The 23,978-nt window shown below is 33.2% G+C and overlaps 2 protein-coding genes across 4 annotated transcripts in view; both read right to left on the bottom strand.

Annotated features, from left to right (window-relative positions):
* Nucleotides 1-251: 251 nt before the first annotated feature.
* Nucleotides 252-9,625, bottom strand: LOC127702929 (microtubule-associated protein RP/EB family member 3-like). The gene is made up of 7 exons (XM_052207242.1): nucleotides 9,125-9,625; nucleotides 6,436-6,474; nucleotides 5,841-5,947; nucleotides 5,355-5,514; nucleotides 3,046-3,149; nucleotides 1,673-1,825; nucleotides 252-377 (listed from the first exon to the last, which is right to left on the bottom strand). The coding sequence occupies exons 1-7, from the start codon at nucleotides 9,249-9,251 to the stop codon at nucleotides 336-338; spliced, it is 732 nt and encodes a 243-aa protein (XP_052063202.1). The 5' UTR covers nucleotides 9,252-9,625; the 3' UTR covers nucleotides 252-335.
* Nucleotides 9,626-14,148: 4,523 nt separating this feature from the next.
* Nucleotides 14,149-23,978, bottom strand: part of LOC127703003 (protein shisa-5-like) — a 55,359-nt gene continuing 45,529 nt past the window's right edge. For 2 of the 3 annotated variants that reach the window (XM_052207402.1, XM_052207393.1), the window contains exons 2-4: nucleotides 21,838-21,925; nucleotides 20,041-20,204; nucleotides 14,149-16,131 (exon numbers count right to left, since the gene is read on the bottom strand). In XM_052207402.1, coding sequence (XP_052063362.1) covers nucleotides 15,905-16,131; nucleotides 20,041-20,204; nucleotides 21,838-21,925 — 479 coding nt within the window. In that variant the 3' untranslated portion in view covers nucleotides 14,149-15,904. The remainder of the gene's footprint in view (nucleotides 16,132-20,040; nucleotides 20,205-21,837; nucleotides 21,926-23,978) is intronic. The other variant, XM_052207386.1, reaches the window with a different exon arrangement.

The following is a 23,978-nucleotide window of genomic DNA, read 5'->3' as shown; positions in this document are numbered from 1 at the left end:
GCCAAGTGATGAGAAAAGCTCACTTGGCTCTTTTGGGCCAGGTGAGTTAAAAATAGATATTTGAACATGTATGTCTTTTTCTTTAAGAGTCGGACATTGTGGTTGGTATAGTATTTTGTACTGTGTGTTATTTATTTCTGTTGCCCTTTTTAATGTATTATAGTTTTTTCTCTCGACACTATATTGAATTGCAGTTAATAGATTTTAAGTGAAGATCATCAACTTCATTGAAACATAGAAAAAGACATAAAACCAAAGACGTCAATTGTATTTACAAAGAAATTAATTAAAAGTCCTCCAGATAACTATCTGATTCCTCTGGGTACTGAAACGTGTCAGTATTCTTCATATTCCTCCACTGGTGGTTCGAATCCATCCTGAAGCAAAACACAATTTAATTGTTATTTCATTAATTATTGATTGGACATGACAGTATAAGCGTGTAAATAAGTAACTTTGAGCTAGCTTTTAAAAGACTGAGAATTATTTGTTACAGTATGATTTTATGTTGTTGTTGTTGTTGTTAATTGCAGCTGTTTTGACCATGTCTGATACTTATAATATTGAATAAAGCTAATATATAGATATAAGAAGATGTGGTATGAGTGTCAATGAGACAACCCTCCATCCAAGTCAAAATTTATAAAAGTAAACCATTATAGGTCAAAGTACGGTCTTCAACACGGAGCCTTGGCTCACACCGAACAGCAAGCTATAAAGGGCCCCAAAAATTACTAGTGTAAAACCATTCAAACGGGAAAACCAACGGTCTAATCTATATAAAAAACGAGAAACGAGAAACACTTATGAACCACATCAACAAACGACAACTACTGAACATCAGATTCCTGACTTAGGACACTCAGGTTCAAACAATTACAGCGGGTTTAAACATTTTAATGGTACCAAACCTTCATCCTTATCTGAAACAAGAGTGTAACATCACAACATAGAAAAACACACTATAAAATATCAATTGAAATGGCTTAACTCAATCAAAAGACATATTAACACCAGTGAACATACACTGAACAAATAAACTTGATCTATATATATATGATACAATGCAAATACAAAATAAATATATGCATGATTTGTTATATTTTTGTTCAGTCTCTCTCAGTCTGATCAAAATGAGAAAAGATTAATTGATTGAGTTGAATGATTGATTGGTGTTAAACACCGCTTTCAGCACTATTGTGCTATTTCGTGGCGGTAAGTTTTGTTTGTTTTGTTGGAATAAGCCGGAGTGCCCGGAGAGAACCACCGACCTTCGGTAGGAATAATAAGAAAAGAATAGCTACTAATTATAATTGATTATTCAACTTGTTATCTATTCGCCTGCTTACAGTCAGTAACCTTGTCAGTTATTTTTTTTTCGTTTTATATTATTGTTTTGTCTTTTATTAATGATAAATAGAAGGTCTATAGAAAGACTGTAAAAAATCACAACTTGTCAAAGCTCGAACGATTTAGACATTAACATACTATGCTTTCGACATTTCGACATTATTCTTGCATAAAGTAAAAAACTTCTTCGTGTTTTTCTTTGATTTAAAAGTTAAAAGTCTAGTCCTATCGAATCGCTCATGTATGTTTTGTAAGTTCCTGAATATTCACCAACACAAGAATTATTTATTTTACATGTTTTAATAATTCTATATAATTTTACCTCATAAGCACATAACACATCCATTACATGCTTTGACATTGGCTCTTCTTCATAGTCTTCAGATTGGCATAGGACTTCAATTTGACGTAATTTACCGAAGTAGAAGTCTCGTTCTTTTTCTAAGGATTCCTTATCCATTTTAACATCCATAATCTGGTAAAATGAAACACTCTAACGTAATGCAATAAATATATGGCACGATTGATTCTTACTGTGCTTAAACTTAAAGTTGTTATTTCCTTAGGGAGATATGGTCCTCTAAGTGCGTTTTGACTTCTGTTTTGATTGACGCTGGCACTCTCAAAAGCTCTTTAACTTTGAATTTAAACGTTTTGACTTCGAGCACCACCGAAGAGGCATTGGTTGTCGAAATCCCTATTTGGTGCAGTGAAATTGGTATATTTAATGTTATTACTACGATACCTCTGCGTGTGGACTGGTAGTGCTAGAGTATTTTCAGCCCAGTAGCCAGTTCTTGGATACTGGCATGAAAAGACGAGTATTGTTTTGATGAAATTTGCATTTAAAATATTTTAGAAATTATTTCAAATTAAGGATTATATGTCATCCTCTTGTATAGCCCTGATTAGTCGGTCGGATTAAGTTGTACTTTTGGTCCTTTTTTATAAGCTCTTTGTATTAGGTTTTATTTTTAAATATGTGTCCCGGGCATCGCTAAATACATATAAATTGTCAAAACCGCTTATGTTACAGTTAAATTGGTACCATTAATGGTATCTATATTAAAAAAATTAGGGCAGAGGTTTTCCGGAAACACGTACAATGTGGTAGACACTGAAATCAAAACCATTATTTTGCATTGAGTCAAACAAATATTAAATCATTATTCGTGTTCTACGTTCTGAGTACTTTTCAAATCAAGATGGATCAGTTCTTTAAGTTTTAAAGCTATTGATGCAAATTATTTAAAACTAATAGGCTCACAACGCAACCATCTACAATCAACTTGGGAAATTGAAAGAATTCACCACGGTTTATTTTTTCAAATTGTTAGAATTGTAGGTTACCACAACAACCTACCGGTATAAAACTAGACAAGTAAAGCATTCAAAGTATAGTTGTCTCATTGGCAATCATACCACATCTCCGTTTTTTATATTGATTTCAGGGTTTGTTGCTCGTGCTATGTGGATGATGAAGAATGTGTACCCGTGCTTGAGGTGTATGTCCTTATATTTCACAGTTATAGCTTTTTTGCTTGTGATATAAATGTCGACTGTTAGTTCTTATTATTACAGTTGTTTTATTTCTTTAATTTATTAGTTCATTCATTTGGAACTCTAGTCGATAGTTGTCATTTGCAATCATACCACGTCTCAGTTACTTGTTGTTATAAATTAAACAATGCATACCTGCTGCCTAAGTTCTTCAAGTTCTACATCTAATTCACTACTAGGTCGACCTCCAGATTCTACTCGATATGAAGACGAGGCTGAGCTCTTACTTGAATTTCTTGCTACAACATTTCAAATAATTCCATTAGAATCTCATTTATAAGGATATTTTGCTAAGAGTTTATATAGAATATGACAAAAATACGTCTGCAATATTCTTCTAATAGTGTAAATAAAGAGTAAGAGTTAGTTTCCTATGCGTTTGTTTAACTCACATGGTCTCACAGTAGATTTAACGTACGTACTAGAATATGCATAATAATGAGCTAATATTTTGGGAACATTTTAAACCATTTTGCATTCGTCTAAATAATAAAATGCTACTCAGTGCATACTTTTTTCTATATTATTGTAAATTGTTCATGTTTTTTGTAAAACTTCGCATTGAAGGACATCTTTATACAAGATCAATTAATGAGAGCAACACCATTTGATTTTCGGGGGAAGGGGGCAGGAGGATTTTTCGGGACTGATAAAAGCTGAAAATAAATAACCTTTCATAAAACAGGACAAAAACAATTATTCTGCAACATAAAATGCAGGAAACAATTGTATACAACTGTGAAAATCAATTTTCGCGCAACTAAGCTGCGAAATAAAAATAAACATGAGGAGCAACATACGAAAATGAATAGTCAATCCGCAAAAAAACTTTCCTATATCAAATGGTCGTTCCCTAAGTGTCTTAAACACAATACATAAATTTTCTTCCAACATAATTTTTGATTTGGATAAGAAGGTCCTCTTTATTTTGGGAGAACAGTTTCCGAAGTCAATTCAAAACTGTATGGTTGAGAAATTTTAGTCATATATGATTAATATGTAATATGAAGTTTAAACTCAAAAATGATTGATTGGTAGTTGTTTGCTTTACGTCCAGTGGCAAATATTTTATGCATGATCAGGATTCTTTTTTATAAAAAGCAAAATTTGTCAAAATTAAATATTTTTATAACCCTTTAGTCTGAAATAAATCTGTTGGTGTGAGTAAAATTGTCGTTTTGAGTGTAACGCTGGTTTTCAATTTTACCGAAATTTATAATTAGAAAGGTTTTTTGTCAAATTTGTCGATTATGCTTATAATGACACAGTGACAAAAATTATACTTCTGCATTAAATTGGCCAGAAAACATCATCTTATTCTGTCAATATAATTTTCATAACTTTAAATTGGCATATTTGGCCTTTTTTATGCCTTTTTTTTTATTAATATAGCTCTTTGACTGTTTCGTTTCTTGTACATCCTTTGCTTTCAAATATCCTGATTTGAGCGTTCCTGATGAAGGTAAACCAGAAAAGTGCTTCAAACACATGACATTTATAAAGTGTTTTTTTTTTTCATTTATTTTTGTATATAAAGTCGCACGATTCACTATATTGTTTTTGTTGTCGAGCAAGCCGGTTCCAAAATAATTTTACAGTTTAAAAAATAAACGTCATACGTGAAATTACCACTTTATAAATTTCGTACGGCCGAAGCTCTATTCCGGGTTTACCTTCACCTACAACGCTCAAACCCAAATATTTGAAATCCATGGATGTATAAGAACATCTGTACATAGAAACATTAGGAGCAACATGTATACGATCAAAAGGCTACATAAAATTAATTCATCGTAGGTCAACTTTGATGACCATACTTATATGTGATAATATGATATGTAAGTATCTGATGTGTCATTATATATCTTGAACTTGTACAAATACTCGTGCTCTAGTATAAATTAATAAAAAAAAATGGGTGTTGCCTTGTTTTTTTAATACTTTTCTTCCGCTGTAACTTCAAATGTACCCGATAAGCCTTTCTGTTAGCATAGTGGAAATAAACCACATTGATTGATACATTTAAGTTATACTTTTATTCTATGATAGAATGATGTAAAATAATACATGTATCATTTGGAAATGGTTAACTCTTATTATCTAACATTCAAAACTATGTCTTTCAAGTTTTAACTGTCACATACCAACGACTAAAATTGGATTCAACGAAAAAGAAAAAGGTTTACAAATTTGGAATAGTCACTTTCAGTTTGCCTTCAACTTTCTGAGATATAATTACATAGAAGTGTTATCATTTATCAGCAAAAAGTTCATATTTTGACAATTAAACCAGAAAAAGACAAGCTAGTACAACGATTCATATTGCCATACGAAAGTAGTGATAAGGTATCAATTTGAAGACAGAAAAATAGACGCAAATTAAGATTTCGTTCCAAATCCATGATAACTATGAAACATCTATGGCGTCTACATCTAATACTTACATGTTCTTTTTGATCGTCTAGCAATGACAGACTGTGGTCTATTTTGTGGTTGACTGTATTTCATTCCTCTACAGTTTGCATCAAAGTACAGTTTGAACCATTGAACAAATTCGAAATTATCTTGAAACCTTCCTTTTACCAAACGTTCGACTGGAATTATCTAAAGTATCCAATACAGGAAATTCAATAGTATTTGTGAGAAATCAAAGGTAAATACAGCTTTTAAACAATCTGATTAAAATAACAAAAAGTAACAGATTTTAGCAAGAGAAAATTATATCTGAATTTCAATATACAGATAAATTCTTGTGATGGATTAAATACCTCGTATATAGATAAAATCATAAAATTTTGTATGCTTTTAAAGTAACATACTATTTTATATAACATTAACAAATACACATGATTCATAAATGATTAGCTATTTGTCAATGCTTCAAATAATATAGAAACCAAAACACGATGCAAACTGAAAATAAAACGTACCTTGTCTGTTCCAGTCTTATTGAAGGCATTCTGTAATATTTTGAAGTTATTTATAAATTCATGCTCGAGTTTGGTCTGTATTTTGACTCTCTGGAGTGGCACTTTACCTAAATACATGTATGTACAAAAAATATGAATAACTAGAAAATATTAGATTCAACAAACTTTGAGGACTGTCAGTTTTCCGCCTTGTAACTTCTGTTTTGATATTTGTTTTTTTTTACAGATAAAAATAGTTTATTTTATTTTATAGTTTAGTACATAATCAATGGTTTTAATTTTATTCGACAATATATTAATTTTATGATGTTTAGTGTTTAGTCTGGTTAAAAATACAGCTTTAGGTTGCATGTAGTTATCTGCGCTTTATACCAACATTTTATTGGCAACTGTTTTCAAATTAAATTTGTATTTTTTTTTTAATTTGTTTATTTATTTATATTTTTCGAAATCTGACAGATTCATAAAGCATGCTTTGTCAAGTTAAGTGTTTTACCGACTCGAATATGTATAATTTAACTGTAATCATAGTTTTTACAAATTAAATGTATGACATGTATGAGTAGAGCTGTGGACAGTATTCTTCAGTACGTACCAGGAAACAGTATATCAACAGCTTGACAATAAGCAGCACCTGTAAGATAATATATGTATCGCAATAACTTATACTTTGTGCGATTTGAATGACAAAATAGTATCGTTCAAATTTAGTTTAAAAAAAAATTCAGAACTTCGGATGTCTACTCTCTGAATAGCTGTATTTGGCTTTATGTAAAGAAATTGGAAATTGTAATGAATCAATCATTTATATATATATATATATGTGTATTGCCTCTATTTGTTAAATAAAGTATTAAATTTGATGAAAACAAATATGTAGCAAATTACGTTTATACAAAAACCAGGGGGATCCTCATGTGCTTCGGAAGGGCAAGCAGATCCTGCACATATGGCACCCGTCGGGTTGCTCGTTTTAGTACAAACTCGATGATAAGTCTAATTCGATAGGCCACTTTTTGGGAAAAGGAGGACGGGATTGTGGTTATGACGACTTGAACATATCCGAGTCCTCTGTGAAACAGATATTCTATACCATTCAACCAACTCGTGATTTTTCGAAGGGATGATTTCAAATTCACCAATTGAAGGAAATCATGATAGGAAACGCAAGCCCTGGAATATTGTATCAACTGGGAGATATATACTCGGTATGCAGGCGTTGCTGGAATGTTGCTACATAGAAATGGAAAGTTTACAATTGGGGAGTGAAATCATCTCTTTTGTCGTGAAGTTTTGTTCTCAACCGACCCTCATTGTCAATTTCTAGGTGTAAGTCAAGATATGACGCAGACTTAACCTTATCTGTTGTATCCTTTATTTCAAGTTGGATGGGATATCTGCGTTCAACATAGTCACACAATTTTAAATTATTTAGTGAGAGGACATTATCTATATAGCGAAAAGTGAAATTAAAGGATATGCTAGCTTTTCGTTCTTCCTAAGAAGCTCCCGTATGAAGTCAGCCTCGTATGAATAAAGGAAGAAGTCGGCAAGAATAGGAGCCCAGTTAGTTCCCATAGGATTGGCGATTGTTTGTTGAAAAAAACATTCTCCAAATATAACAAATATGTTGCCAATCAAGAAATCAAGCATCTCGATAATGTCGGTTGTTTCATAGAATTCTTTGTTTGAATCAGAGTAAACTTTGGATTAGGGACTGTCTGTCGGAATACATTCTTTGTTTGAATCAGAGTAAACTTTGGATTAGGGACTGTCTGTCGGAATACCAACCTATAAGCTCATCAATCACCAAATATAATGTCGATCTAAAAGTCCAGCATTTTACTTTATAGTTTTTATCTTATATTTAGTATTGTCTCCACCTATAACAAGAAACTGCTATCTGCGTTTACTATTCTTATAGAACAAAAAGTTTTTGATTGGAAGATATAAAGGATTCTTTGAATTTAATGAATAAGGAATATTGGTGTTTGGTGTAAATAATATTCGAACGTTCTGATTAATGCTAAAATTGTGTTAACTGTGATAATATCACAAAAGAGGATGAATGGTTGGGTTCAGATAAGACAAACATCGACTAAACTAAAATAAAATTATAAAAGAGGGACGAAAGATACCAGAGGGACAGTCAAATTCATAGATCGAAAACAAACTGACAACGCCATGGCCAAAAATAAAAAGACAAACAAATAATAGTACAGATGACACAACATAGAAAATTAAAGACTATAGCAACACGATCCCCACCAACAACTGGGGGTGATCTCAGGTGCTCCGGAAGGGTAAGCAGATCCTGCTCCACATGTGGCACCCGTCGTGTTGCTTGTTATTAAAAATCCGGTAAATAGTCTAATTCGGTAGGTCACATTCGTGAAAAGGGAAGGGTATTGTAGTTACGACATAAGGAACATATCCGATATCATCTGTGAAACGGTTATTCCATAACGGTCAACCAACTCGTCATGGCGTCCGTAAAATTTACGAAGGGATGATTTCAACTTCACCATTTGGAACTCTTGGTTTAATAGCTTCCTTGTGAGCAGCAATCCTCTATCAAGGAAATCATGATAGGAAATACAAGCCCGGGAATATCGTATCAATTGGGAGATATATACTCCGTATGCAGGCGCTGCTGGAATGTTGCTACATGGAATTGGAAAGTTCACAATTGGGAAGCTGAAATCATCTCTTATATATAAATGTTCCTCAACTTATCAGCAATTTACCAACTTCAACCGCATATGGAGTATAAATTTCTCAACTCATACCATATTCAAGAGCTTGATGCTGCTACTCAGACTTTTGAAAATGCCATCTGTGTCTGAGCAAAATAAAATCTATATATAATCTATTCATTTGAATTTCAAAGAATCTTAATATGATTGGCACCACTGGCAGAGTATACTTGTTCTCTTTATTAACGGCCTTCTTTGAAAGTGACCAGACATTTAATTAGGCACTAACGGACAGTCAAAACATAAAATCTAAGATGAATAAGCAAAACTATCATTGCAAGTTGGTCTACATGTACTACTTGTTCCACTAAATTCTTTCCTAGCTTTTTTCATCACAGTCAAAGAAGGCCTTTAAAGAAAAGCTAGGAAATGATTAAGTGGAACAACTAGTTCATATGGACCATTTATCATGGCTTCGTCCTTTTTTGTATTGATGGTGTTGTATGTTCATATTAGATATATGCTTTTGTCCAATGAAATTCTTGAACATACAGCTACTGTTTCAAGCACCTATAAAAATATGTTTACCTGTACAAAGCTCTTCGATCTTGTTGTAGTTTGTATTTAAGATACTATTTATCCAATGAATGATGTCATTTCTACTCAAGTTATGAGAAGTGTGATTGTTAGTCAATCGTACGTTGATTGCTGTCATTTTCTGAAATGAAAGTTGAAAGTCAGCGTATTAAACCGTAATACTAAAGATATATATACTGTCGTCGCTTGTAAGGTTCCTGTCTTTATTTGCTACAAAATTTGTGTAGAAATTCTGAATCACAAAATATAGAAAAGGTTGTATCCATTTACCTGTCTACATGTCTACTACCCTCATGGAAAAATCATTCATCATGCGAACATACAAAAGTCACCTTTAAATCTCTGTTGAAAAAGGAAGCGCTTATACCAAATAAAAAGTTCTAATTTGTCATTGTTTTAAACACGTTTGAATATAATTCAACAGAGACAACATTAAAGCTTAAGTATAGATATAGATATAGAACACATATACCAAGAAAAGATTATCTTAATTGAATATGGTAAAACCTTTCAGAATTTGTGGTCCTCAATGCTCTTCAGCTTCGTACTGTATATGTCATTTTAACTTTATTTTTTCAAGCGACACTGATGAGTCTTTTGTAGACTAAACGAGCGTCTGGCGTTCAAAATTATAAGCCTGGTATGATGATTTTTTTTATATGCAGATAGCAACAACAACCAACGATATGGAACTACCACATGAACACTGTCACATGTGGAGCAGAATCTGCTTACCCTTCCGGAGCACCTGAGATCACACACGGGTTTTGGTGGGGGTCATGTTGCTCAGTCTTTAGTTTTCTATGAGGTGTTTAGTATAATGTTGTTTGTATTTTTTTGCCATGTCATTGTCAGTTTTTTTCGACTATGAGTTTGAATATCCCTTTGGTATCTTTCGAAGTCTTAAACGGTTGAAGTACTTTCGTTGGTATTTTAGTACTCAAACCTTTACTTAATGGTCTCGATCAGATCAAGAACAAACGATATACAGTTTAACCCATACCAGTAAAAAAATCTGATCTTTTGTAAGAGGTTATATAATTGTTTTAATTGGTTTAGAGGTGTAGTAGTGACGCATTATATTTTTTAAATTACCACTGTTCCACCACTGACTGAACACGGAATAGCTGACACAGTAAACAGTTGGTTCACAAACTGAGCTCTTGGTGTACTCGATAAACCGAGCTAATAGAATGTGCTTGTGATTATACCACTTTACTTCCTCACACAAGGGGAAGCATTGTTTTACTTTTCCACTTCATGAATATATATATACCATAACGACGAAATCCAACATCAAATCTTAATTGACTTCTTATATTTTCCTAAATCTTTACCACTGCGGTTTTTCCATATGCTGCTTTCAAAGTCCTATTAAAATGCTCCTTTAACTTGATTTTCCTTGTCGGTTGTCCTTCAAATTTAGTTATTTTGGTAATGCTGAGTACCCTGTGCTCGCCAACTTAAATCGATGTTCTTTTGGTGTCCTTTATCTTATCACTAAGATACTGATCGGTGAAAATATTAGTTTTTTTGTAACTATATTCGATGTTCTTCCATGACGTCATATCAGCAAACGGCAAAGAATTTGTATGTAAAAACAAATCTTGACTAGAGAACAAACGGAACACATGTTAGTTATTTAAAGATAGATGTTGTTGGTGATAATTTTATTTTCGTTTTTTGCCATGCAGTTTGTCGGGTTCTCTTCAAATTATGAGTTTTGAACGTCTCGTTGATATCTTCCACCAAAACTTAAATCGTACAAGATTTCGATGGAAACATACGTGTACCTGTTAACTAACCTTCACGAAGAACTAAATCAATTAATTTTTTTTTGAAAGTTTTACGTAGAGAAATATTTCGGAATCTACAACATAAAAATTTTAAAGATGGACTTACCTACAAGCTTACCATCTGTAGATACAAAACAAAGTATTAAAAATTAATTAACAAACTATGTCGATATGTTTGCTTCAGTGATTTACAGCCACTATTAATTGCTTCTATACTTGTGTTACAACGTACATGTATAAATTATTTATATCTTTATGGTTCGCTAATGCATAACTCGAACGATTTTATTTCGTAGAATAAAAATTTCTACTAGGTCAATCAGTATTGTTCTTCAACACGAACTAGCCCATCATTAACCAGCCGAAACCTCTGTGTTTCAATGAAGTATTAATAATATATGTTTAAGTGTTTTACATTGATTTTTGCATTTATTTCTTGTAAGTTTTTATCTAATCTGGGAAGAGTCTTGTTTTTATTGGAACGTTAATTATTAAAGGTGTGAATTAATTTTAATTGTAACTTCATTTACAGAAGCGATGTTCATAAGATCTATTCAAAAATTTGAATAATGAACGGTATGCAATATTTATAAGACAAATACATTAAGAGTTTTCCTTTAATGAACAAGATTTTCAGAAATTTGCGTACATAAATATCCATAGAACCAACATGCCAAAACTATTAATACTTATTCCTTAAAGTCGGTCATATGTTTAGGAAATTACTTTTCAGGTTCGGGACAACCCAACAAATGGGAACTATACCCCAAATGAGTAACAACCACTCAGTTGAGTAATCACTTCATGGCGCTAAAACCATAATTTTCTTAACTGAGACTTTTTACTTAAAATGGCAGAAAATTAGAGAAAATGGAACAACTTCTTCAAAAAAAGCATATTTTTATTTTGGGTTTAAAAAAGTAGCCTTGAAAATTATCAATTTTTCAAATATGTCATATGCTTGTAACACCCTTCATGTGGATCATGGCAACTAAAAGTGATAAGTGGCAAGAGGAAAAGAGGGAGAGATTGTGGCTACGACAAGTAGAACATAGGCACAGATATTCCATAACGATCAACCAAATCATGACGGCGTCTGCAATATTTTCGAAGGGATCATATCTTCGGCTTTATCTTCCTGAACCCTTTGAAACAAGGCAGTCATATAAGCAACAACCCTCTGAAAAGGGAATCATAATTGGAAACGCAAGCCCTTGAATATCGTATCACTGTGAGTAAAACAGGGGTTTCTAAAATATTGCAACACAGAAATGGACAGTTTACAATATAAAAATTTAAATCATGTCCTTAGTTCTCAACTGACCCTAGATTTTAGTCAAGATATGAAACAGACATACAATGTTACTGTATAAGGTGTATCCTTTATTTCAATTTCGTGCTGGTTTATGTTCAAAAACATGCAAGCAAAACGTAACCAATATGTTATCAATAAAACCAAATCAATCATCTTGAAAATGTCAGTTTTTGGCTTAGTACATTTGTTCCCCTATTCATTTTTTAAATAACAATAAAAACAATGCTGACAGTAAAAGAGAGGCAAAAGATACCAAAGGGACATTCAAACTCATAAGTCAAAAATAAACTGACAACACCATGGCATAAAAAGAAAAAGACAAACACCCGTACATAAAACTCAACATACAAAACTAAAGACTGAGCAACACGAACCCCACCAAAAACCGGGGATGATCCCGGGTGCTCCGGAAGGGTAAGTAGATCCTGTTCCACGTGTAGCACCCGTCGTATACAGGTTTGGGAAACTAATTATATACATACATGTACATCGGGAGCAACATGCGAAGGGACTGAAAAGAATTTCCAAACAAGTGAGATATTCGAATACGGAATAGTGATATAAATACGTAAAGATTCTTTTTCTTCAAAAATTTGTTTTCACATATGAATTAACATTTTTGATCATATAATTTAATTACAGATGTCTTATAAGTACATCATACATGAAACAAAATTATATCATATAATTTTATACATTAGACTGATCAATACAAATTGTAGTTTTTTTTTTTTTTTTGTCTTTAAAACCTACGGGTATACAGCCTGCACATGTATAGTGTTAATTTACTGTTGTGTTTAAATGTGTTTGGTTTTATAATCATCTCAAATCAAACTTACTTTTACTTGAATTGATACCAGTGCTGTTACTTAAAAGATATAATAAACAGTTTAACTCCTTAGCATTCATTCATAAACTTTTTAAATACCATCAACAGAAATAACATGCATCTTTCGATATTATCTTAGACTTGTGTGATCAACTCATAAATGAATTATAGTTCGTGAATAGCAAAAACAGCAGATTTACTTTCCCTGCCCAGAAAGAATAGTAAATTTCAATGTTTACACAAACGAAAGATTTCTTTAATGTTAATGAACAGTAATCATAAATGAGAAAACGGTTGACAACTGGACTGTCAGACAGACAGTATAAACCGCCTTGTAACAAGTGCTTCCGCTAAACGTTAACTTAATAAATCATGACTTGTCAAAATTAAGTTAATGCATAAACTTTATTGGGCATCTCAGATGTTTTGGCACTTCTGTTAATGCAACCAGTTTCACCAGCCTTTCCTAATTTTCTTTCGTGGTTTTTAGATGGTTGTACTTCCACTTTTCTCTCATACATTTAAGGTGTTTGATACTATGATTTTCTCTTTTTTGTGTCACAATATAAGGAAATGTACAGTCTGGTGCAATTTGGAAAGTTTGATCAAACTTTGCACAACACGTATTTCAGAATATCAAGTTCTATCTACGTCTAAGTACAGTTCTCCTAAAATGACATAATATGATCTACGGATTCATTTTGTAGAATGTCCAAACATCCAAACAACCTTAAACCACCTTTATGACATGAAGCGCAACTGGTAGTCTAAGAGAATATAACAACTTCAAATTTCAGTTCTTTTTGCATTGGCTTGTGACGTTACCGGATCTTATATATCTGATAATACACAATAAAAAAGACATTAAGAGGAATAATTTATCAACAATATTGAACGGTTCAACAGACCACATCAACAACCAACACCCGACTCAGACCTACTGTAACAACAAAGAACAACGAACACCACGTGGTCAAGTTAGTTTGATGTACATGCTGAATAAAAGGAGATTGAATGTAAACGCTTATGCGAAAGAAAACCAACATAAGTTTACAAAACAAAACAAAACTACAACTGTATTAAGAATCCATTTTAATTGTTCTATCTACAGTAGAAAAAACACTCATTAATATAAAATAAAAAACTTCATTTCAATAGATTGTATTAAGCATTATAAAAAGCACCATATCATAAAACTTGTAAATTTGTACTTTATAAATTTATGTGACATTTATATGATCACATTCAAACGACATCGATCCTTATGCTGACGTACATTTTTGTACATCAAACATATGATTAAACTCGCATGAATCGAAGGCCCCTTACGTCAAACTTTACTAATTTCTCACGAAAAAAGCTACTTTAAAGTGAGAAGTAATATATGATTTATGTTGATACTTTTTTTACAAAGGTAAAAAATTTAGATAAAAAAAGGTGAAATGAATGTAACAATTTTGTGTGTATCATAATTTCATTACTTGTATGTTTCATTATAATACGTTATTTTGATTGACTAACAGCAGTCTCGCGTCATTCTGAAATTAACCTTCATTTCTAAATGAAATGTAACATTCATGACGACACGAGCTTCCACAATAAAATGCACAGGTAAATAAAAGAAAAACTTGATAGAAATCGTGTTTTTATAATCCTAGCAAAAAAATGTAATTATAAGAATTGAATGCTTCTTTTAGTAATTTTATAGGGTTTTAAAAGCGTTGACCGTGCGCACAAATGATGACGTAATGTATCGTAATTATCGTTTGTAAGTTACTTACACCATAGCAAGAATACTATATATTCATTAAGATATGAATAGGATTGAGCAACAGGCACATCCTATAAAAGCTTTCTCCACATTACATGTGCAAGGTATAGATCATATATTTACAACTGTATTTAGAACTACAGTGGATAAATGTATACATCTTGTGAGCACACACAAACAAATACATATTTACAGTGTTAATCATATTATTTCAGTATGTAGGAATCATATGTTATTTTTAAAAGTACCTTGAGACTACAAACATTTATATATCAACACCATGTATAAGTCTTACAATTTATGTTTGCTAAGGTAGACGTGTTTATCTATCAAAATCGATCTTGTCAATCATTCCTTTGTTTAACGCTTTGACTAAAGTTTTATCTGAGCTGCCTTTTTTATTGTCCAGCATTGATTACGAAATGACAGATAGGGTATTTAAAAAAACAATGTCATTGCGAAACTATAGCAATATAGAAATAACGGGAGATGTCGAATGATTGCACAAGAGACATTTATCCACAGAGTCCAAATGACATGGATATAAGCAAATATAGGTCATCCTATGGCCTTCAACACGCATTGATAATAATTATGTCGGATGTACGTCACTTAAGTTACCTCCATTTAACCACATACATTTTGTAATAAATCAAACCTGAGAAAAGTATAAAAATCACATGCAATTTGTAGAAAATTTGAAGTGTTTTTTTCCTGATTTTTTTTCTACCACTGAGACTCAATAGATATTCTCAATACCAAACCCAATGTTGTTATATGATATAAGTATAATTACCACGTGTTCGAATACTTTTGAAAAAACATTTAATAATAAAAACAGTATCATGGCTTTGCTCTTTGGTATTGTCAATGGCGTTTGCTATATATCGGAGTAATGCATTTTCTAAAGTTCTTGGATGAATTAAAGCAACATTTCATATACATGCATTTGGAGACATATATGAGAGTTTGAATATAAAAAAGAAAGCTCCATTAAATAAAGTTAGAACATTTTTCACTCTGCTAGCAAATAATATCCTTAGTACAAGTGGTCGCATATTTACTGTGGTGGTGCAGTTGGTTGTTCATTTGGCTTAGTTTGATAGGCTGCTTGTTCATACGACGGAGGATTATATGCAAAATTAGAATAACCCGCCATAGGGGGTTGTCCTGTTGGCTGGCCGGTTGGGTAAGTCTGCTGACCGGTTGGATAAGTAGGATATGTATAAAGTGGCTGATATCCCGGCTGTTGTGGATAGTATGGAGCACTGTAGCCCTGTTGTTGAGCTGTAAATTAAATCATGAATATAATAAATTTGAGTTTAAAAATGCTATTGAAAGTTCATTTTCTGATTAAAGATCGGCAGATTGCTCTTTAAGCCTTTTATTATATGATAAAATTGTGCAAGTTTCTATTGTTGTGCGTTATACCCCTGTCCGTTTGGTACTACGTAAGACCAATGGCTGTGCGTGATGTACACCATACACAGCTTTGTTCGGTCGGAATCGGGAGTTTAATTTTATGAAACGTGATCGGAGAGTGCACTACACTCTCTTCTTTAAAGAACCGTTGTTACATTCAACTTCTTGTGATAAAGCTTTTAAGCAAGATCTATACTTAATACTCGTGGTAATCCAAACTGGTTAATTGTGTAGTTTATTTCCCTTCCTGAATATGCATTTGATATATGGTAAAACTCTGCGGTAATCAATAAGAATTCCTAAAATAGTAAAATCAAACTTGACTTTTTTCAATGAATGCAAACACATTTTGCATTGCACCCATGCTTATGCATAATAACTGAGGTAAAGCTGTCACGATATAATTGACCAACTCATTAAGGTATGATTAATTATTATAATGTATTCTGTGCTCATGAATACCTTGTTCCCATTGTATCGTTATTACCGAGTTAAATGGTTTTTGTCGAGCCTGTGACAGTTTTTTCGCGAAAGCGAGACCTAGCGATCCTATATTTCATCGTCTTCATAGTCGGCGGTGTCAACATTGAGATTCAGTCTGTGGTTAAATTTCTTTTAAACATCAGTAACTTTGTCAAACCTTTCTGGAATTTTATGAAATATGGACAGAAGCTTTTTTATGACCAAGAGATAGTAAGTATCCAGAGCAAAATTTGGAAAATATATATTTTCATTTTTACTTAATTTTACTATTAAATGTACTTAGTTTGGTCTGTGATGGAGAGTTGTCTCATTATCAATCATACCACATCTTCTTATTTTTTATATTAGTTGTTTTAGAATTTACATTTAAATACAGTTTAAGGATAAAGTATTTTCAGTCATCAATATCTTTGTCAAAACTTCATGGAGTTTTATGAAATTTGGATAGAAGTTTTTTTTATGACCAACAGACAGTATCCAGATCAAAATTTTGAAAATATGAATGGACTTCGTTTAATGCGATTAACATTTACAGACATATTGGGATTACAATTTTTACATGATTTTGTAAATCTTCATGATTTGTTAAGAAACGTGGACAGAAGCTTTAAGATCAAGATATAGGATCTAAAGAAAAAGTTAGATTTTTTTTAAGTTCTGTATTCTATAGATAAATGGACTCACTTTTTCAGTCAACATTACACTTTAACACTGACAGTGGCAATCGCAGGCGAGACACAGGGACCCTTTACGATTTTTCGTTCTCAGTTTTATAGTACTAGTATGCTCTTTTTTTTTGTGCACAGATCAAGAATAAGAAGGGAAGTAATATCGAATATAAAATGTGTCTGTCCAAAGTCGAGGACGTCGTCAATGGTTGTCTTTTGTCATATTTTAGTATTGATGTCATTTGGAGAACTTTGACGTTGATGATGGTAATTTCTGTTTAATTTGTTCACAACTTCTCATTTTCCCCAAGCAACTTACAGCTTAACTGATATATTGTATGGTCACCTGTCTATTGTTAATCGACTGATTGATTGACGGTTGGTTAACGTCCAAATGGCAAGTATTACAAGAGATTTTAAATACTTTGATTTGTACTAGAAGAAACGCTGAGGTCACGAAATAGAACGTGAAGGTGCCCCATTGTCCCATTTTACTTCACCGAATGATATTCAAAGAGGATGGTAAAGGGGGTTGCTTGCACGAAAAAAACGTGAAATACCGAGAACGCAAGCATTTGAAAGTAAGCATTTGTAAATCACGATGCACGTAAAATTAAATAAGCAGAACACGTTGAACGAGGCACCTGCCTTGCACGACTGAACGTCAAATAAAAAAGTAAACACACGTTGAACGTGAAATAAAAAACGGCGATCACGTTGCACGAAAATAACCCTTTACCACCCTCTTCAAAAAAGCTTAGATATGCGTATACAGTGTGTTGTTGATTCACCTTTATAGTGTTTGTCACTGGCTACCGATAACAATGATTTTACGGAATGAGACTTCATGATTACTATATATATATATATATATGCACAGTTCCAATCATGAAATAAAAGTATTTTGCATAAAAATTTATAGGAATTTGTTTTGATTATAATTCATTTAGTCGCATAAAAAAGTTTAATCTTAAAGAATATAAAATAGGAATAAGAATTAAATACATAAAAATCTTTGATTTTTCTTTATTTGTACAAAACTAACTAGATCTGTTTCTCATTTTAAAAAAAAAAGTACGATAAAAAAAGTCAAACGGTATAAACACTAAAGAGTAACGTACGATCGATTTTGGACTATAGATTAATTTGGACCTTGATTCGAATCATTTTAGTCCTCTGGGCTCCGTATGCATAAAACCACTTAGTAAGTTAAGAAATCCAATTGTAGTACTAATTTATCGTAGGACATGTAGAAAAATCCGTCCGTTCAGAACAAATCTTAACTTAAGTAGCTTTATGCATACGAGCCCTGGTTTGAATATTTTTGCATGGAACAAAATTGAAGTCACATAGGAGACTCGAAAGCCCGGTTGTCACTATCAAGGTTAACTTGGTCCAAGTCATATGTTGTCGCTATCAAAATTTTCCATCCAAAACTTTTGTCAATGCAAATATTGACCAGCCAGGTAAAATGGTCCAAGTCATCGATTGTCACTATCAAAGCTTTTCATCAAAAACTTACTCAAAGAAAAAACTGCACGGACAATTCCCGTCAAGTCCAAGTCTATCCAAGTTTTAAGAAGAATATGCTGAGATTCTAGTGCATCCAAGTTCGTCAAAGTTTATGATCATAGTTTTCATTGATAGTGGGATCTATAAAAATCCATCAAAAACTTTGACCAAGAAAACTTATACAAATAAACTTAGATAGCGACAACGGGCCTTATAACGACCAGGTTTTTTTCAATATTCATGCTAAACAAATTTAACTCGTGGAAATATCATTCATGTATCATGTAAATCTGGTCGTTTACTTGCAAAAAATACGTTAGTGTTATGAATGAACACAAGTAGAGGAATTTAAAATCAAGGATAAAATTGAGAATGGAAATGGAAATGGGGAATATGTCAAAGAGACAACAACCCGGCCAAAGAGTAGATAACAGCCGAAGGCCACCAATGGGTCTTCAACGCAGCGATAAAAATCCCGCACCCGGAGGTGGTCCTCAGTTGGACTAAATAAAAATGTGTACTAGATCAGTGGAAATGGACATCATACTAAACTCCAAAACATATAAATGAACTAAAATAAAAAAAAAAAACATACAAGACTAACAAAGGCCAGAGGCTCCTGACTTGGGACAAGCGCAAAAATGCGGCGGGGTTAAACATGTTTTGTGAGATCTCAACCCTCCCCCTATACCTCTAGCCAATGTAGAATAAAGAAACACACAGCGATACGCACAGTAAAACTCAGTTTAAAAGAAGTCCGAGTCCGATGTCAGAATAGGTAACAAAAGAAACTAGAGTTTATTTGTGTCATGCTCCCCTTGAATACTGGTAAATTTCGTCTGATAAGGATGCGCATCAAACACAAAGATTGCTTCTATACTATATATATCGAGCATATTTCTAAAACTCTTTGTTTCTAGATGTTGACCTAAAACATTTAGTGACCCGATGATTTGGTGTCGATTGTAGATATAGCCCAGTCAGTAGATGTAACGAACAAATGTTTAGCCCGAAGTTATTTGAACCAGCCAATGAATAGCCACATTTGAGCTGTGTTGTCATGCATACTGTATCATTTATAGTTAATATAGACATTTTAATATAAACTTACATCCACTAGTAGCCACTGTAGACACTGTTTGGCCATTTGTCAATGTTGTCCCATTGTAAGCTGGACGTCTACGACAAAATCTACATAACAGAATCATTACCACAATACACACTATGAAACTGATTCCTCCTCCAACAGCTGAACCAATTATTCGTGCGGTGCTCCTGTAATATTTTCACATCTCAATTAATTTTCACAATTATTAAGGTTGCAAAGTTTGAAAGAGATTTTAAAACGCTTATTTTATATTAAGAAATTGATTTCCCATATTTAAAACAAGAGTGCACACGCTGAAATGTCTCGCCTTCTTTACTAACCATTGATATTATGTTGATAGTCCTAAATGAAAGCTTTACTACAACTATTACATAAACTTAACATGATCCAAGAAAATGAAGTCAAGGTCATATAAACCAAACGAGAAATACATGTACACCTTACAATCATTCAATAAACCAAACATAGTTGACCTATTGCTTATAGTTTCTAAGAAACAGACTTAACCAAGAAAACTAAACATTGACCAATGAATCGTGAAAATGAGGTGAAGGTCAGATGAACCATGCCAGGCAGACATGAACAGCTTACAATTCTTCCATACAACAAATATAGCTGGCCTATTGCTTATAGTTTAAGAAAAACAGACTGAAACACATAAACTTAACACTGAGCAATGAACCGTGAAATGAGGTCAAGGTCAAATAAAACCTGCGTGACTGACATGTACATCATAGAATATATCCATACACCAAATATAGTTGACTTATTGCATATAGTATAAGAAAAAAGACCAAAACTCAAAAACTTAACTTTGACCACTGAACCATGAAAATGAGGTCAAAGTCAGATGACACCTGCCAGTTGGACATGTACACCTTACAATCATTCCATACACCAAATATAGTAGACCTATTGCATAAAGTATAAGAAAAACGGACCAAAACACAAAAACTTAACTATAACCACTGAACCATGAAAATGAGGTCAAGGTCAGATGACACCTGCCAGTTGGACATGTACACCTTACAGTCCTTCCATACACCGAATATACTAGACCTATTGCTTATAGTATCTGAGATATGGACTTGACCACCAAAACTTAACCTTGTTCACTGATCCATGAAATGAGGTCGATGTCAAGTGAAAACTGTTTGACGGGCATGAGGACCTTGCAAGGTACGCAATACCAAATATAGTTATCCTATTACTTATAATAAGAGAGAATTTGATATTACAAATATTTCAAGTAGTCACTGAACCATGAAAATGAGGTCAAGGACATTGGACATGTGACTGACTGAAACTTCGTAACATGAGGCATCTATATACAAAGTATGAAGCATTCCAGGTCTTCCACCTTCTAAAATATAAAGCTTCTAAGAAGTTAGCTAACGCCGCCGTAGCCGCCGTAGCCGCCGCCGCCGCCGCCGGATCACTATCCCTATGTCGAGCTTTCTGCGACAAAAGTCGCAGGCTCGACAAAAATCATTTATATCAGCTCAGACGTCAATGCTTCGGTTCTGATATAATTAGACCATTTTATTCTGAATTCCCTGTTGACGAATTAAGAAATTATTAAGAAAATAAGGTTCCGACTGCAGCAGCCAAAATTTACTTTAGAATTTGACTGTTCGAAAATTTCTCTTGACAGTTCAGACGTGAGAAAAACAAATTAGCCATGCTTAGGTCGATGGTTTAGTATTAAAACAAATGCTAGTTTTGCCATGATGATTTCTCTAGGGTAAAAAGTTTCAGATCACAATACAAAAATTTAGCATAGATTTTTAAGTAACTTACCAATGACTATTCCCATAGTCGTAACTGTAGTAATAATAGCAGTAATAACTACTAGTGTAGTAGTAACAAGAAGCCTTGCTCTGGATCACTTTAAAAGAAACAAATTACAAGTCATATATATATTGATAGATAGTATGAGGTATGACAGAGGTGATCAATAGGATGAGAAACGAATACCCAAACGGAAATGGATAAAACAGTCATTTTCTTATTTACAGTCGTCTCATTGCGGTAAAAGAGGGGCGAAAGATACCAGAGGGACAGTCAAAAACTCATAGATCGAAAATAAACTAACAACGCCATGGCTAAAAAATAAAAAGACAAACAGACAAATAATAGTACACAAGACACAACATAGAAAACTAAAGACTAAACAACACGAACCCCATTAAAAACTGGGGGTGATCTCAGGTGCTCCGGAAGGGTAAGCATATCCTGCTCCACATGTGGCACCCGTCGTGTTGCTCATGTTATTACAAATCCGGTAAATAGTCTAATCCGGAGGATCACATTCGTGGTGAAAAAGGAAGTGGATTGTAATTACGACATAAGGAACATATCCAATATCATTTGTGAAACGGTTATTCCATAACGGTCAACCAACTCGTGATGGTAAGTGGCAAATACAGTTGAAATCAGTTTTTTTATCTCTTAAAGTGTGTCAGGAAATGTGTGGTGAACAGTATCCAATACACCTCTCCTGACCACCGTTAAGAACTGTTTTCGGACAAAAGCTGTGTACGTTGTCTTAAAAAATTTATGGACAATTCTACCCCAGAACATATTCTGACAGCTCTTGATCTAGAAGACCTCTTTTGAAAAGTAATAGTACTATAGTACTAAAAATTACAGTGCATTCTACGTAGTCCTTTAACACATCAATTATAATTTCAGTTTTCACACTTTGACGAGGAATTAAAAAAAAATTGTCGTAACTACACAGGTGCCATTTTATTGCGCCTGACTTCTTCGACATTATCAAAATTCTAATGAGTAATAGAGAGAAAATACTGACAAACAGGTCTATAAAAACATAAGAATAGTTCTACCCTAGAACAGATTCTGACAGTTCTACCCCAGAACAGATTCTGACAATTGTACCGTAGAACAGTTTAGCACAGTTCTACGATTATACAGTTACTGTGAGTTCTATCCTATTAAACGTTTTGAACAGCACTACCCTAGAACAGATTCTGACAATTCTATCCGAGAACAGATTAACTATACAACTGTTCTATGACAGATTATTCAGACAGTTTTAAAGACGGGTTTGAACTGCTCTACCCTAGAACATATTCTGACAATTCTATCCGAGAACAGCTATACAACTGTTCTATGACAGATTATTGCCAACTATATAGGGAACAACTACGACTCAGGTCAGAGCCTGTATTTGAAAGGAAGGGTGTCACGGGAAAGACTACATGATGGAAATTTAGAATACAAATCGATACCATTTTTATTTTGAATATACCTTTTTGGTTTATGAGCTCTTCTTTTTTTAATAATTTCTTTTGGCCTCGAGCATCACTGAAGAGAAATTAATGTAATTGCGCATCTGGTGCAGAAAAGTTGGTACCATTAATGTTATTACATGACGTTTTGAATGATAGAATAATCACTTCCAAAATATAAGCCATTTTGTGTTAGCTGAGTAATCATAAATGTGTACAGCAGTTAATTATGACACATGATTATTTTCTTATTGACATTCTGAGTTTGTTCAGAATCTAACTTCCATTCTGGTGACAGATTATTTGAGTAAACTTTTCAAATATTGAATTGCTTAGCAATTGTATGTATTCAAAATCTCAAATGTGTACACACCGGGTATCCTCATCCAAAAATCGCGGAGGGAATCGGACCCAGATTGAACTTACGAATTGCACTTAACAAAGTGTAATTTTTCCTCGAGATTCGGATCCCTCCGCGAATATCGGTTCGGGATACCCAGTGTTGTCTGTGACATAATGTATATACTATTCCAAGGTGTGGTGTATCACACGTACTGGGATACCCAGTGTTGTCTGTGACATACTATATATACTATATCAAGGTGTGGTGTATCACACGTACTGGGATACCCAGTGTTGTCTGTGACATAATATATATACTATTCCAAGGTGTGGTGTATCAAACGT

Source organism: Mytilus californianus, unplaced genomic scaffold (genome assembly GCF_021869535.1).
Source record: "Mytilus californianus isolate M0D057914Y unplaced genomic scaffold, xbMytCali1.0.p SCAF_1, whole genome shotgun sequence".
In the NCBI taxonomy this organism is placed as follows: Eukaryota; Metazoa; Mollusca; class Bivalvia; order Mytilida; family Mytilidae; genus Mytilus; species Mytilus californianus.
The sequence above is the reverse complement of the archived record's forward strand: the minus strand, read 5'-3'. Positions and strand labels throughout refer to the sequence as shown.